The sequence below is a fragment of the Saccostrea echinata genome, unplaced genomic scaffold (genome assembly GCF_033153115.1).
Source record: "Saccostrea echinata isolate AGI-Se365-2 ecotype Australia unplaced genomic scaffold, CSIRO_AGI_Sech_v1 ptg000017l, whole genome shotgun sequence".
NCBI classification, from domain to species: domain Eukaryota; kingdom Metazoa; phylum Mollusca; class Bivalvia; order Ostreida; family Ostreidae; genus Saccostrea; species Saccostrea echinata.
The window spans coordinates 7,896,089-7,910,527 of record NW_026889766.1 but is presented as its reverse complement, the minus strand read 5'-3'; the positions used below and the strand labels follow the sequence as shown (position 1 = coordinate 7,910,527).

Below are 14,439 nucleotides of genomic sequence, written 5' to 3'. Positions count from 1 at the left end.
CAGAGATGAAGTTGATGAATACTGATGATGGTGGATGGGATTGCAACAGAAGCAGCCTCTCAGTTAAAAATCAAAGAATATACATCGATTAACTATCATATCGCCAAGTAGTCATCCAGTGCCCCGGTGTCCGTACCCAGTCAATCCAACTTCCGGTTGTCCCAATTAAGTGGAACAATCTTGAAGTTGTCGTGTGGTGCTTACTTAATGCCGTGGCTATCTATAGGGAACATTTTAATGTTTGTTTATCTATTTGCAACAATTTTTTACTAGAGAAATGAATAATCTTTTAACTGTATTAATTCTTTAAAAATATCTCCAAAGTAACTCCCTGCAGAAACCAAACTGAATGCTTTTGCACGCTCTTCTAGGGTCAAACGCCGCATAAGGTGTAATTTTTTTTATGAGTTTTTAATTGGTACAAACATAAAGAACACAAATACAAAGAAAAAAATTGAAATTTATAACTCCAAAAAAGCATGCGTACTATTTTCAATATTTCTTTGGAATGGTTACGCTTCAGTTAACATTGTGGTTGTTTATCAGTTAAGACATTTAAATGCCTCAGTTCTTACTTAAGTAACATAATTATATATCAAATACATAATAAACAAGTTTTGAAAAGTAAAATATATTAGTTTTCTTTGGCGGTGCATTAGCAATTTTGTCTAGTGTACACTTTCAGGAATTAACATGAAGTTACCTGCACATACAATTTATTGCTCTCCCTTTTCTGTAGCTAAATTGTACTTGGATTTGGTTTCATAGATACTAATTCTGAGAGAGACAGCTTTGTTTTCTGACGAGTACAGAAGAACAACTCGGTATAGGAATCGAATCGCGTCCCCATCATTTCCCAATCGACAGTCTGTATTGCCAGACCACCAGCCAATATATAGAATTTACCAGTGTTAGTCTTCCAGACCACCAGCAAATAAACGGAAGCTTATAATAGAACTTTACTTCCGATATCCATTCTTTATGTTTCATATAGCGATGGAGATGGCAAAAAGAAAATAAAACAGATCACCCCCGCCATCCATGTCGTTTGATAAGCACAACTTACATATAGGTTAAGCAAATTTCGTTTACTTTTTCTTATCTTATCCAAGTTCGTTTTTTTTTATTTACAGAATATTCAAAATCTTCTTTTATTTTTAGAAGAAAATGACACTATATTACAATATTTCCTATCAATTCAGCAGCGGAACGTGGCTTTCAACACACGAAAAGAATACAACGTTATCTTTTTTTTAATTATAAAGTATGTGTTTATGGATGAAAATAATTTAAAAACAAGTATTTAAACAAACTAATTTTTTGGTAGCAAAAATTTTAAGGCAAAAAATGGCAGGAGCATTTCTAAGATGTTAGAATAAGCGATATAAAAAAAAGGTTAAAAACATTAAATTACTGTTTTCAGAGACACTGTAGGCAATGTTCATACATTTTATTTGTGTGATATTTGAAAATGCACCAAATATTAAATTGATTATTTTATGTTATTAAAAGAAATGACAGTTTAAAGCACATTATTCAGTTGTTTTTACTGCAAAGTCATGCACCGATACACACTATGTAAACAATATATTTATTGTTGGTTATTGGGATGGTTATTTACAATATTAACGGAACTAATTTCTCAATTGGAGAAATTTGTAGGCTCCTTTCATTTAATAGATCTAGACTCAAGTAGAGTAAGTTGACAATTGGAGAGTTGTTTGACACTAACGTTCTTCTATATGTACTTTTAAAGTTGATCTACAACACACACTTAATATTCTTTATATAGAAATCTTATCAGGTTTTCTTTTTTTTTTTTTTTCATAAGAAAGCAGTACATAAAGTTATATTGAAAATATTCTCTTCAAGAACAAATGCACTCTCTTAATAAGACACTTTGCATCTTCATGTATAATTTCTATACATATTACTCGAATACTAGTAGAACCTTAAAACACTTTCTGGACAGTTAACAATGTAGTGATGTTATGAACAATTCTACTTTTGATCATTTTTTCTAGTACCTATATAAGTAATCGTTTTAGAATTAAGTATGTTTAAAGAAGAAAATTAAATGTTCCAAATCCAAGCTAATGTAACTGGTCATAATGAGAAGGTTGACTTAATTGACCCAGTTCCTGGTATTCTGCATTGTCTTCTGCTCTCTCTCGGGAAAACTCTTCCGTACTTTTCTCCTTGTGGTTTTGTCCCTCGTTAATCTTATTTCTGCAACTCCTAAAATAATCATACAAAAAAGGAAAAATTATAACAACTTACACTTAACTTCATATTGATACCCTTACAGCATAATAAATCCATATGTGTACAAGTAATCGTAAACGCCTATTACTTGAGATAGAATTTGTAACTAAAGAACACACTTACCGGAGAGTTAAAAATATGTTTAAAATAAGACTTAAACACAGAACTGCTAGGACTCCGTACAGATATGAACAACATGGACTGTTTCGATCAGGATTTGACGATACATCAATCACTGAATCAAAAAAAAAAAAAAAAAATACAGTACGTTTTAAATCTTACATGTGTCGTACACACTCATCAAGAGGGTATTCAGTTAATTTTTAGTCAGATGATTTCTTGTGTTTAAAAGGTTCAGCGGTAATATCATCACTAATTGCGATAAGTTATCCGAATTTTCAATACTTAACATTGCAGCCATAATAAAGGGGCTAGATCACAGTCTCGGTCGGTTTAAATCAACTTCTTTTGCTAAAAATTAAAGATCTTTCATACATTCATGAGTGGACAAAAACACGTTTACACACAGGATGCACTTTACATAAATTTCGACTCCGGTTAATGTACAGAGTTAGCTGAATTCTTGAGCACGTTAATATACTTTTTTTAATCAGAGAAGAAACCACGTGCGGAGAAAAAGCACAGATTCTTGCTGCCACTTTTCATTTTGATACAGATTTTAATTTTTTCACCACCTCTCATTTTAAATTTTCTCGCTACGATAACGACATATCTGTCGACTTCGGTAACAGCCGAGTTACTTGTGGAATTGGTTCTCATGTAAATATAAATAGGGTCTGTGCTCTGTTTTGAAAATGTAAAGTCTAGATGTCTCAAGTAAATATTTTCGTCAGGTTTTGAAATTTATATTTGTAGCTATGTTAATGCGTAATAAAACGCTACCTTCATGCCACTTAAAAAATATTTATGAAAGTTTTACCAGCGTATCCTTGCCCCTAAAGTCTACCAAAAGTTCGAAATGCAATTATGATACTTCAGTGAATCAAAAGGAAAGGGTTTTTTTTCCTATTTATTCAAGTCATGGTTTGATTTAAGAATTATTTTAGTTTAGTAAAAACATTACTTGTGTGTGATATATATTTTTAATACTGTCACAGGAAGAAATAAGACCTTTCAGTAAATACTGAAAAGCGACTTTCAGTCACTGAAAGGCAGGTATATTTCAGTGACCCTTCAGTTACCTTTTAACCACAATTCAGGCACATATAAGTCACCATTTAGTGGACACATTTCAGTTACTTTTCCATGCTCTTTCTGTCGTCTTTCAGGTGCCTTTCAGTGACCTTTCAGTTACTTTTCAGTTATATTTTCAAAAATATCAGATATCTTTCAGTTGTTTCTTCTTAAATAATCTGCTTATTTTTTAACAACACGATTGAATCAGGTACGTATATACGTCCCTGATTGAATAAGCTTTTGAAAATATTTATCACAGATTTAGCCATTTATTATTTTTATTTAATTCTGATACGAATAATGGATCATTATATTTTCTTTCTCTAAATTTATTTTCCTGCAACAAATTAGAAGTTCTAAAATAATTTTAATTTCTATGAATCCACAGAAGAATCGAAATATATTTAACATATCTCTTATTATATTTAGACATATACTTAATAGTCTATAATCCCAGTTTAAAATTTTAGTAAACAATTTAAACATAATTAAACAACTAGCCATTACCAATTCAGCGTATAAATTTTCTACCTGAAAACTTTTACAACAATAAGAATAACAGGTCATCCTACACTCAAGGCCGTATCTATTATTATCACATTCTGAAAAGTATCGAATGCCTTTGGTGATTATTTATTTAAACAGTAAAATGATTTCTTTGTTTGATAGTACGGGAATTAACGTCGCAGCTAGTGCAGCAAAAATGAATAACCCGCGTTAACTTTTTCTTTTTGAAAAAGGTGTAACTGTTAATTCTAATAACAGCCAAAGAAAGACATTCTATTGTTTATATTTACATCTGTATGAAATATTATGTAAAGTAGATTTAAGAACGTTAAATATTCTATTATCTATACGTACTTCATTGAATGTTTCATCGATGGGAATGTTCATTGTATAAAAAAATATATACACTTGGCTCGAAAAACAGGTTCTAATCGACGTTTACTGATTACTCTCTCTCTCTCTCTCTCTCTCTCTCTCTCTCTCTCTCTCTCTCTCTCTGAGGATGGTTTACATTTACGTACGTTCTTCACATCGTGAACCTTTGTAACCAGCAACACATCCAAAACATGTCCCATCCAGTATGTCACAACGTCTCTCCTGACATTTCTGTGGACAGGGTAAATCGCAATTTTCTCCGTAAACCCCAGTGGAAGGACATCCTTATTGAATAAATATCAATGATAATAAATGACTATATTCACCCTATTGAAAACATCAAAGCATTTTATCTTAATATTATTTAAGGATTATAGTTTTATTTTTTAATTATTATCATAATTAGTAAAAGCTCTGAATAGTTAATGAGGAAATTACATTGACTTTTCAGTGATTTTTTAGTCACCGAATACATATCAGTGACCTTTCAGTTACATTTCAGCCACAATTCAGACATATTTCGGTTACTATTCAGAAAACAGAGTTATCTTTAATGGCCTTTACCTGACCTTTCGGTCACTTCTTAGTAATATTTGTTATCATTCTGTCTACATTTTGAAAGGTTTCAAGTGATTTTCATTGAGAAATCTATTAGTTTTCCATATTAAGCATATGATAAAATTATGGCATTATTGAATAAATTTTTAAAGATCTTTCTATTGTTCTTCGTTTTGAACAGGGTTGGCCGGGAAATACCAGTAGTGGGAATTACCAGTGGTAAATACCGGTATTTCCCGTCCTGGGAAATACTACAAATTTTCTCTAAACTGGGAAATATTGGGAAATACAAATTTAAAGATTTTTATTTCTTTGATTCATTCAGTCTTATACAAAATTCAAAAATAAAATTTACATAGTAACAGAAGATGAATAATATTGATTATGTCTCAAATTGCAATTTTAACATATTCAGAATGTATCACTACTCCAGGTCCCATACCCATAAGCATTCCAAAACATTTCCCTGACTGTATGAAACTGAAGTTTTACAATTCAAGTTTCTTTTCAGTTTTGTAAAATTATTAAGTTTATTAATAATAAATCCAAGAACAAAACAAACTCATTTTAATCCTTCTTTAAACAGAGTTCTTACAATCAATCATGTTGTTTTAACAAATTGCTCTTGACAGTTTTGTGCTCCTGTTTTAAGAGATAATTACCTTGAGTAGAACAGAATGGCTTCTTAGGTTTGATATTATTATCTATTTCTGTACTGTATCTGTTTGTATCATATTGTATATACTGATAAGCTGCAAAGCTTAAAGTAACAGTAACAAAGAAAGAAAGATATTTAGACCATACTGTACATTTAACAATTCACTTTAATAGATTCTGATCTTTTTTTTTAGCTAGTACATAAAAAAACCCAATGGGATCTTTGGGTTCATTGGACCTTTATAGACTACATTTGACTCAAGCATGAAACAAATGACACTCATGACTGGTATATGAGTATGCTGTGTTATGATTATATAAATGAATTACTTGGAAATAGCTTTTTTTAAATCAGGGTAGTGATACCAGATAGATAATTTAACCAATAAGGGGTACTACATGCCAATATGAATGAAATATGGAGTTATTTCTTATTTCCCAGTATTTCCCGGGAAATACCAGTAATTCCCGGAAATTACCAGTATTTCCCACCGTCCTGGGAAATATGAGTATTTCCCAGTTTTTTGCCAACCCTGGTTTTGAAGGAAATTCAGATAGAAATTTACATATTGACATGTTAGTGTCTGATGATAAATTTAGTCTGTTTAATTAAATTTCAAATTGTTTGTAAAACTAAAAAGCACATTACATAATATAATTAGGTGCTGTCATATGGCATTAATACCTGCATTTAGGTGTTTTCCTGTAAATGTTCTCCCCTTCATTGTTTGGTAAGCAGAGAGGAAGCCACAATAATTCTATAATAGTTTCTAGACCATACCTGGCACTGGATTTGCATCACCATAACAGTACTGCTGTTACCTCACCATTATTGGATTGCATGTGGTGTACAGTAAACATGCTGGATTATTATAAGAATTCATAGAACTTTTTAAATCGTAGGAATAGAATGGGGTAATACATAAATAATCTGAAATCGATAGTGGTCTAGACCTTAAAAGGGGTTAAAGTTCATTGGATGCAGCATGCAAGTCATACCCAATGCCTTTAACTTGAAACATTTAAATACATATCTATCTTTAATTTAAATCAAAAAGCCCTCACGCCATCGTTGAACTAACGCATTAACCTATATAACCTTGTGCCTTATGTCATTATGTATGAAATAGTTTAAAGGTCATGGCCCCTGGAGGTCATTCCCATCCCCCATGAAACTGGAATTATTACAAATTGACCTGCATCAAAAATGCACCAATCCGCTTAACATTTAACATTTGGCTACGGCACAAATTGTAAGGGGAGCTCTGAAAATCAGAATTTTTTGTACAAAAACATTATTTTTCGACCCAAAGTTTGTCCTACAGTATGAAAAGAAAAATTCAGAAACCTTATTGCACATCTACAGGACACTACCAATCATTGTCCAAAAGATCATATTGGTACTGCGTAAAATGAAAGAGGAGTTTTGGGAACCAGGTTTTCTAGAAAAAAAGTGATTTTTGACCCCAATTAGACCTTCAGGGGTAAATTTAAAATTCAGAAACCTTATTTTACATCTACAGGAAACAAAGAATCATCAATATACATGATCTTTCTTTAGAAAGTGTGGGTATAAATAAAGGTATGTTAAGGCATGTATATAATTTTAAGGGTGTTTTATAAAACGACTGGTCATGTAAACCAATATTTTATGTTTAGAATTTCATTTAAAAAAGTGTAAGGATTATATACCGTATAACGGGTATTTTCTGCGGTTGGAAATTTATGCGATTTGACCCCTGAGAAATAGCAAATTATTTTCTGCGTTTTCAGTTTCTGCAGTTGCATTATACCGCAAAAATTTATTTACGGAATATGAACACCAAATTCTAAGGATTTGGCAGGACATGTCATGCTTACATTTTATAAATTCATTTAATGATATGTAGATTGGAGGTGCATGAGAAGTGATACATAGCTCCTCTATCTTTCAGTTAGTTTTCGTAAACTAATTTTAAAAACCATCCTTTTACGTACCAACATTCGAAAGCATAATTCTTTTTCTTAGAAGAAAGAGTAAAAAGATATGAAATAACATAACCAGGTTAAGTGACATACGCACCACTTATCAAACTTGCACCTGTAAAATATCTGAATTCATATTGAAGGAATATTTTGCGATTGAAATTTTTGCGAATTTGTCCTATCCGCAAAATTCCTCAAAAATTGGACAACCGCATAAAATACATGTTTAACGGTATTTGAATCACAATACAATAAATTCACAGGGAATAATCTTTTATTTTACCTGTAAATCTGCAGCTCTAAGTTGTTTTTTTTTTCCTTATTTATCAAAGATACGACAACAGGCAAACCATGACGTCATGTTACAATTGCACCAATGTAAAACGTTTTCAGAGTGAACGTGAATATGACTTTGGTACGTTAGAGATTTACATATATTGTTGAAATTTCTAAAGTCATCTTTTGTCTCAATTGCTCTTTAAAAAATTGTTATAAGAAATTTCCATCATTGGTGGACAATTAGAAATTATGTTTGCTTTTAATTCGATCATACTGGGATGCCAGTAAGACAACAAATTTAGACCTAAAGAGCGTGTGACTTCTGTGTAAGAATCGTTTTTGGAAACCTGAAGAATTCATTCAGAAGTCAGTTCACTTTAAATATGACTCATGATCTCAACGATGTTGTTTGAAACCAGTATAATACAAATATATCTTACCAGATGTGACATTTTAAAAGAAAATCGTCTAGAACAAAAATAAACTAGAAGCTACCGCTGGTAGTGTAAAATAAATGTCTAGCAAACTTGTCTTTGATTTTCTGTCTTTTTCTAAATATAAAGACAGAAAATATGGGAAATTGTTTACTGCAAAATCAACGTTGAGGCAAAAATACCATAACCAGTAGTGGTGGTTAAGGGAGGTAGGGGGAATTTACAATGCAATTAAAACTCGCAATACTTCTAGTTAAGTTGTGTCTCATAACATATATTTTAAGCTTTCTTAATTTAATATATGCATTCTGCGTGCCCCCGTCCCTCACTACCAACACCAGATATGCCACTTGTTGAGGTTTAAAATTATATTGGACATTATTATTCTTCGATCTATTGTTGTTCACCGTCACGGTAGCTCAATCGCCAGAGCGCCCGCTCCGTGATCTGAATGTCGTGGGTTCAAATCCCGGCCGCTACTGACCTAAGTCGATAAAAATAAGAAGCAACTGTTCCTCGACACTTTGAAGTGAAACTTGTGGGTCCTTCGGATGAGACCTTAAAAACAGAGGCCTCGTGTCAGGACAGACATGGGCACGATAAAGGCCCCTCACTGCTCAAATGCCCTGAGTAAAGGTCTAAATTTGAAGACCTTCACTGGTATATGGTGACATCTCTATATTAGCCTTTCACCTTTCCATCTGCCTTTCATTCTTCTTTATATTGCTTGATTTGTAAAATTTTGCAAAAGAATACTTTTCTTTTCTGTTGGAAGAAGTGTTTTGAGTTTTAATTTCCTTTGCAGTTATTTCAAATTCTTATGCAATTGTTTTGCAAAAAGCATTTTTATTGGCTAGTTCCCTGAATGTTTGATGCAATAAAATGAGCATTAACGAGAGTGAAAGCTTTTGATTGTGATGTCATAATAGAGCGAAGCAAAAACACAACGCTTCGAGACATATTTCATGAAACAGAACTTAAACATTAGATAAGATGCATAATTTGCATAAGAATGGGAATAACTTTCTTCTAATTTGGTATTTGCGACCATTAAAACTAATTTAACGGTCGCAAACATCCGTTTTACCGGCTTGGACGTAATCATTTTAATTTACTACCATTGCAATAGGAAAATATAACCAAAATATTCTTTATTCAAAGTAATTCAGTATAAAAAAGTTAAAAAAAAAACAAAATAAATTAAAATACCGAAAGTTCACTAAACTGTATCTGCAATTAAGATGACTAAATGACACTGAAAAATCATTGAAAGATTCCTTTTAGTAACTTTTCTGTGATACTTGATAGGCTATTCAGTAACCATTTCTTGTCGCATATCCGGGGTGTTTTTTCTTTGATCTCTCTGTGGTGATATATGGCATATCACAAATGCAAAAATACTTCCCACGCCCCTTCATATATCACTGCACGAGACAGAAATCGGGTCATGAGAAAAAACAGATTTTATTTCATAACTACAGAAAAATGAACATTAACTATAGTTATTTATAGTAAACTTTTGTTAGGGTTTTCAGGAAATAAAAATATATTCTGATTAATAAGGTTTTGAACAAGATCAATTTAAGGAATTTCTTCTCTTCCTGTAATTAACTTCCAATAAAAAAATCTTTTCACTTCAAAATTTTTTCACTTAAATGTGTGATATGAATATTACGGAAGCTCATTGAGGCCTGTTCAGAGAAAGAAATATTCTTTATTATGTTTAAACGCAATAATTATTGCTTCAAACGCAAAACAATGTGTTTAATCGCAATAATCTTTGCGTTTAAACGCAGAAGATTGCGATTTATTGAAATGTATGCGTCTAAACACAAAATACTTTGCGGGCTTCCGTAGAATATACCTATGCCGAATTAGATTGTTTTATTTTGTCTTCTTACCATAAACTTCAAGTTCACAGATTTCATTATATGCGTACTGAGAATATCCAATGGGGTAAGAAACTCCTGGAAGTCTTTCATTATAATATATGACGTACTGCCCATGGTTTATACATTCTATTGTAGTAGTATTCGGTACTGTAGCCTTGGTGTAGTTCGTGTCTTTAAAGCATAGATAACCACCATCTTTGTAAGTTGTGTTTGATATGTAAACCGAGAAACCAAGCACGCGTTCCATGTGTCCATTATTTTCGTCTAGAGAAAAGTGATTAAACTTCTATTATGTAGATGTAATATTGTCAAAGACATATAAGTTTCCTAATGAAAGAAGATCATTATGTTGATGAGTCTGACAAATTTGATCAAGAGACCTTTTCAACGGCAACATTTTAATGTTTAATGTCTAAGATAAAATTTCAGTTAAAGGTTTCATCCTTGAAATCACATTGAAGATTTTGAGAATTAATGTCAAAAGATTAGAAAATTAAAAAACAAACCATACCTCTGGCCTATAAAACAAAATTACAGATATTACAATTACACTTAGCACATTACACTTTCATTGTAGAAAGCTAAAAAATTCAACCAAACTAGAATTATTTCGTATTTCTTTATTTCCAAAGCCGTTTTGAATTTTTTATCGGATCTTTTACTTATATGCATTTTAAACTGGGCACAATATCGAACTCAAAAGAGAAATTTTAGTTTATATAAATTGATCAGTACTTCCTTTCCAACGGACATTTATCTTACAAATAATGCAAAGAGGTGATGCAAAATATGCTCAGTTTAATATTTCTTCAATGATAAATACAGTATATGTAAACCTTATACATATTTATCGTATATTCAAGATTGCCGCAGAATACGCATATAAAAAAGTAGTCTTTCTTATATCTAAGAAATTCAGCATTGAATATTTCATGAATTTATATAATATACTGAAACGCAAAAGAAACGCAACAAGCAGTAATCTACAAATATTTGAATTTTTTAACTATTGAGTTTCAAAAATGAGTACATTAAGGTTAAACTTGATTTGATAATATCAGAGATTTGATAACAATGTTAAATGATTATCTTTTAACTTTAGAAAGTAACACATGACTGTTAAAACACCCCACCCCCACCCCCCAACCCGGCCATTCAATTACAGCGTGCAAGTCTGCCATGCACAACAGTTGCAGCTTGATTTCTACGATGCAGTAGGTTCATCAATCTCGAGTTCTGAGCGAAAGAAATATTCTTTGCCATTTTTAAATGCCTGTTTTTCAGATGATGAGGTCGAATTTTCTCTAGCCAAGCGCAGTGTAGGAACCCTTGGACTTCCTGTCCAAGGAATGTCATTCATGCTAATGATACGTAAGAGCCTGTTGAGGCGTGATGTGGGTCATATTTGCATCTGTAACTCTCCATCACCTTTATTTTGAAATTTTCCGACTAAAGCAATGGAAATGCGTACTTTAGTCATTTTCAGAAAGCCTTGGCATCGCTTACGGAAAAGAAAGGGGATTTTTTTTTCGGAACATTGCTGCATTACTTATGATGAACAGATACAAATCCTTAAAACCCCATATTATTGCCAAATGTTTTGTTAAACACGCAATTTTTGATTTCTGTTAAGCAGACTCAAACTTAACTTCCGCTAATGGTATGAAAATCATTCAACCGTTAAATTACCGATCATTACAAAGTTGAAGATGTCCTTACTTTTCAGATTCACAATTATATCCTATATGTAGTATTTCCCCCAAAAATATGATGTTGCGTTTCTTTTGCGTTTCAGTATATATGAAATTACATTAAATTTAGAAAAAAAATCACAAGATTAAGAAGTTCTTTGGAATACGAACTCGGTTGGTCACGTGATCAAATCCTGTGATGCCAGAAGAGCTTCTCAGTAGATTTGATCGCGTACCAACCAAGTTCATTTCCCAGTGAACTTTTTAACCTTTTTATTCAATACTTATGTTTACATTTGAGACGAATATTCGAAAAAAAATATTACAGGAACGGCCTGCCTTACCACTATGTTGTGATACGCGGTGACCTAGAACTGGAAGTTTTTGGTCATGAAAGTTTGCCTAGCTCCAACATTTGAATGTTTACATTGATGTTTAGCTATCAAGTTCAGGAAATCTCTGTTCATAATATGACAAAACAATGATCGGTATTGAGATGGAGTCAAAAGCGGTGGTGTCGTCTGTTTACATACCTTCAACGGAATTTAGGGTTAAGAAGGTAAGCGCGATTTTTAATTATTTCAACCATTCTTCACACCGAAGGAAGATCTAATGGACACCTATTGATTAAAGAATATCCATATGTTTTAATTGTTTTATCTTTATCATTGCTATCAAGCTAGAAGTTCCAAAACCAGTTTCACTGTGACATAAATATGTACATGTAGGCAAGATACCATCTCGCCGTGGGATTTGCTCACGCTATGATCTCTGACCCCCGAATAAGTTCATACAAAATTGAATATATTTTTTCTTTAATAAATTCATCTAAGGAAAATATTTGCAATTGTAAATATCAGTTAATATTTATGTTTTATACAAGGAGTCACAAAGAAAAACATATTTTAAGCGGATTACAATTATAAACGTATATAAGAAGAAACGGAATGCAAAAATATGGATTTGTTCAACTTCATTACAATTATTTAACAAAAAAAAAATCAATTTTTAAACCAGTGGTTTATACAGTACCCCACAATAAATCGTCCGTCCTGAAGTAAATAGTTATATGATGTATACTGAGAACACCTCCTACATCCACCCACCAGGTTGCAGTTCTTTTATTATTGTCAGATATCGTACATTGTTCTCCAGCAGCTGTCCGGATAGAATACTTCCCATCCACTGCTTTATCCGCTCCCCATGACGAGCTAGGAAACATATACTGCTGCCAGGCAGGCTTGCGTAATGCAATGTTGTCTGTAAATAAAAATGAAACTATTCTGTAGAAAAACATCCTATTATTGGGTTAAGTATTATGTCTTCTGATGCTTACAATTTTAAACGGCTAAGAATTATTTAAAAAAATTTAAGTTTCAAATAAAATGTTCAAGTCAACACAGTAACCATAATGTATGTTGAGAGTGGTATTAGGAATTTTAACAAACGACGCTGGTCTGTATGCTTTCTTTTCTTTTATGAGGTTTTACGTGTACACTGATGAATACAATTTTGTAAACAGGTTTATATATGGAACTGATGGCTGCTTATATTATTAAGAGTTGGTAGAATGGTGCAGAATAATGTACACAATCGACACTCACTAAACATGAACGTCATGTCTACGATTGTCAACTCATGTGAAAATGTCTAGTTGACCGTCAACTATTCGTCACTAGCAGTCAACTGAATACTCGAAAACAGTCGTCAACTGAATACTCGAAAACAATTGACCACTAGGAGTTGAATGCTTTTCTGAAAAGCTGTCAACTGTTTTGCATAAAAAAGTCAGTTGACCGTCAGTTGACCGTCAATTGACTGCTTTTTATCGAGTTGACCATTAGTTGAATGCTAATACTTTGAAAATTTCATGCGAGAAAAGAGTTGACCATTGTTGAACACTCCAACTTTGTGAAATCTTGCAGAGTTAACTATAGTTGACCACTCAGTGTTAGAAAATCCCTCTGACTCTATTTTTGTTGGGTTTGGAATGACATTATTATAGATCGGGTTTGCAATTCAATAATTCTTACAACAATCTAGATTTGAATCAAGTAGCGTGTGTCAGTGTGTTGTTGTTGTTGTACAAAATTTAAGGATTTTTCTTTCTTTATATTTTGTTTAAAAGATATTAGAAAGTCATGATACTGTAGCTACTGTAGGTTCCTACTACTTGTACTTGTTAAAATATTAAACGAATTCCGATAACTTGTTGTGCATTAAGTGTTTTGTTGTGTTTCTTGTTGTGTTGTTGGTAAGATATGCCATTGCTTTAGACTAAATCCACTTTTTCTGCACAGAAAACAGAGGAGTATTCAACTTATGATCAACTGCAAAGAAAATAGCGGAGTATTCAACTAATGGTCAACAGCAAAGAGAATAGAGGAATATTCAACTAATGGTCAACTGCAAAGAAAATAGAGGAGTATTCAACTAATGGTCAACTGCAAAGAATATATAGGAGCATTCAACTAATGGTCAAGTGCAAAGGATATATAGGAGCATTCAACAGTGGTCATCTATATGCAAATGAGTTAAACGCTCCCTCATTTGCCTGGCAAAAATTCAACTAATGGTCAATTGACGGTCAATTGATCGTTAACGAACCTTCAACTGAAT

At 32.4% G+C, this 14,439-nt stretch overlaps 1 protein-coding gene across 1 annotated transcript; it reads right to left on the bottom strand.

The window, feature by feature from the left end:
• Positions 1 to 2,701: 2,701 nt before the first annotated feature.
• On the bottom strand, positions 2,702 to 13,440 carry LOC133189316 (uncharacterized). The gene is made up of 6 exons (XM_061324710.1): positions 13,425 to 13,440; positions 12,853 to 13,080; positions 10,139 to 10,393; positions 4,491 to 4,628; positions 4,035 to 4,064; positions 2,702 to 2,736 (listed from the first exon to the last, which is right to left on the bottom strand). The coding sequence occupies exons 1-6, from the start codon at positions 13,438 to 13,440 to the stop codon at positions 2,702 to 2,704; spliced, it is 702 nt and encodes a 233-aa protein (XP_061180694.1).
• Between the last annotated feature and the right edge of the window lie 999 nt (positions 13,441 to 14,439).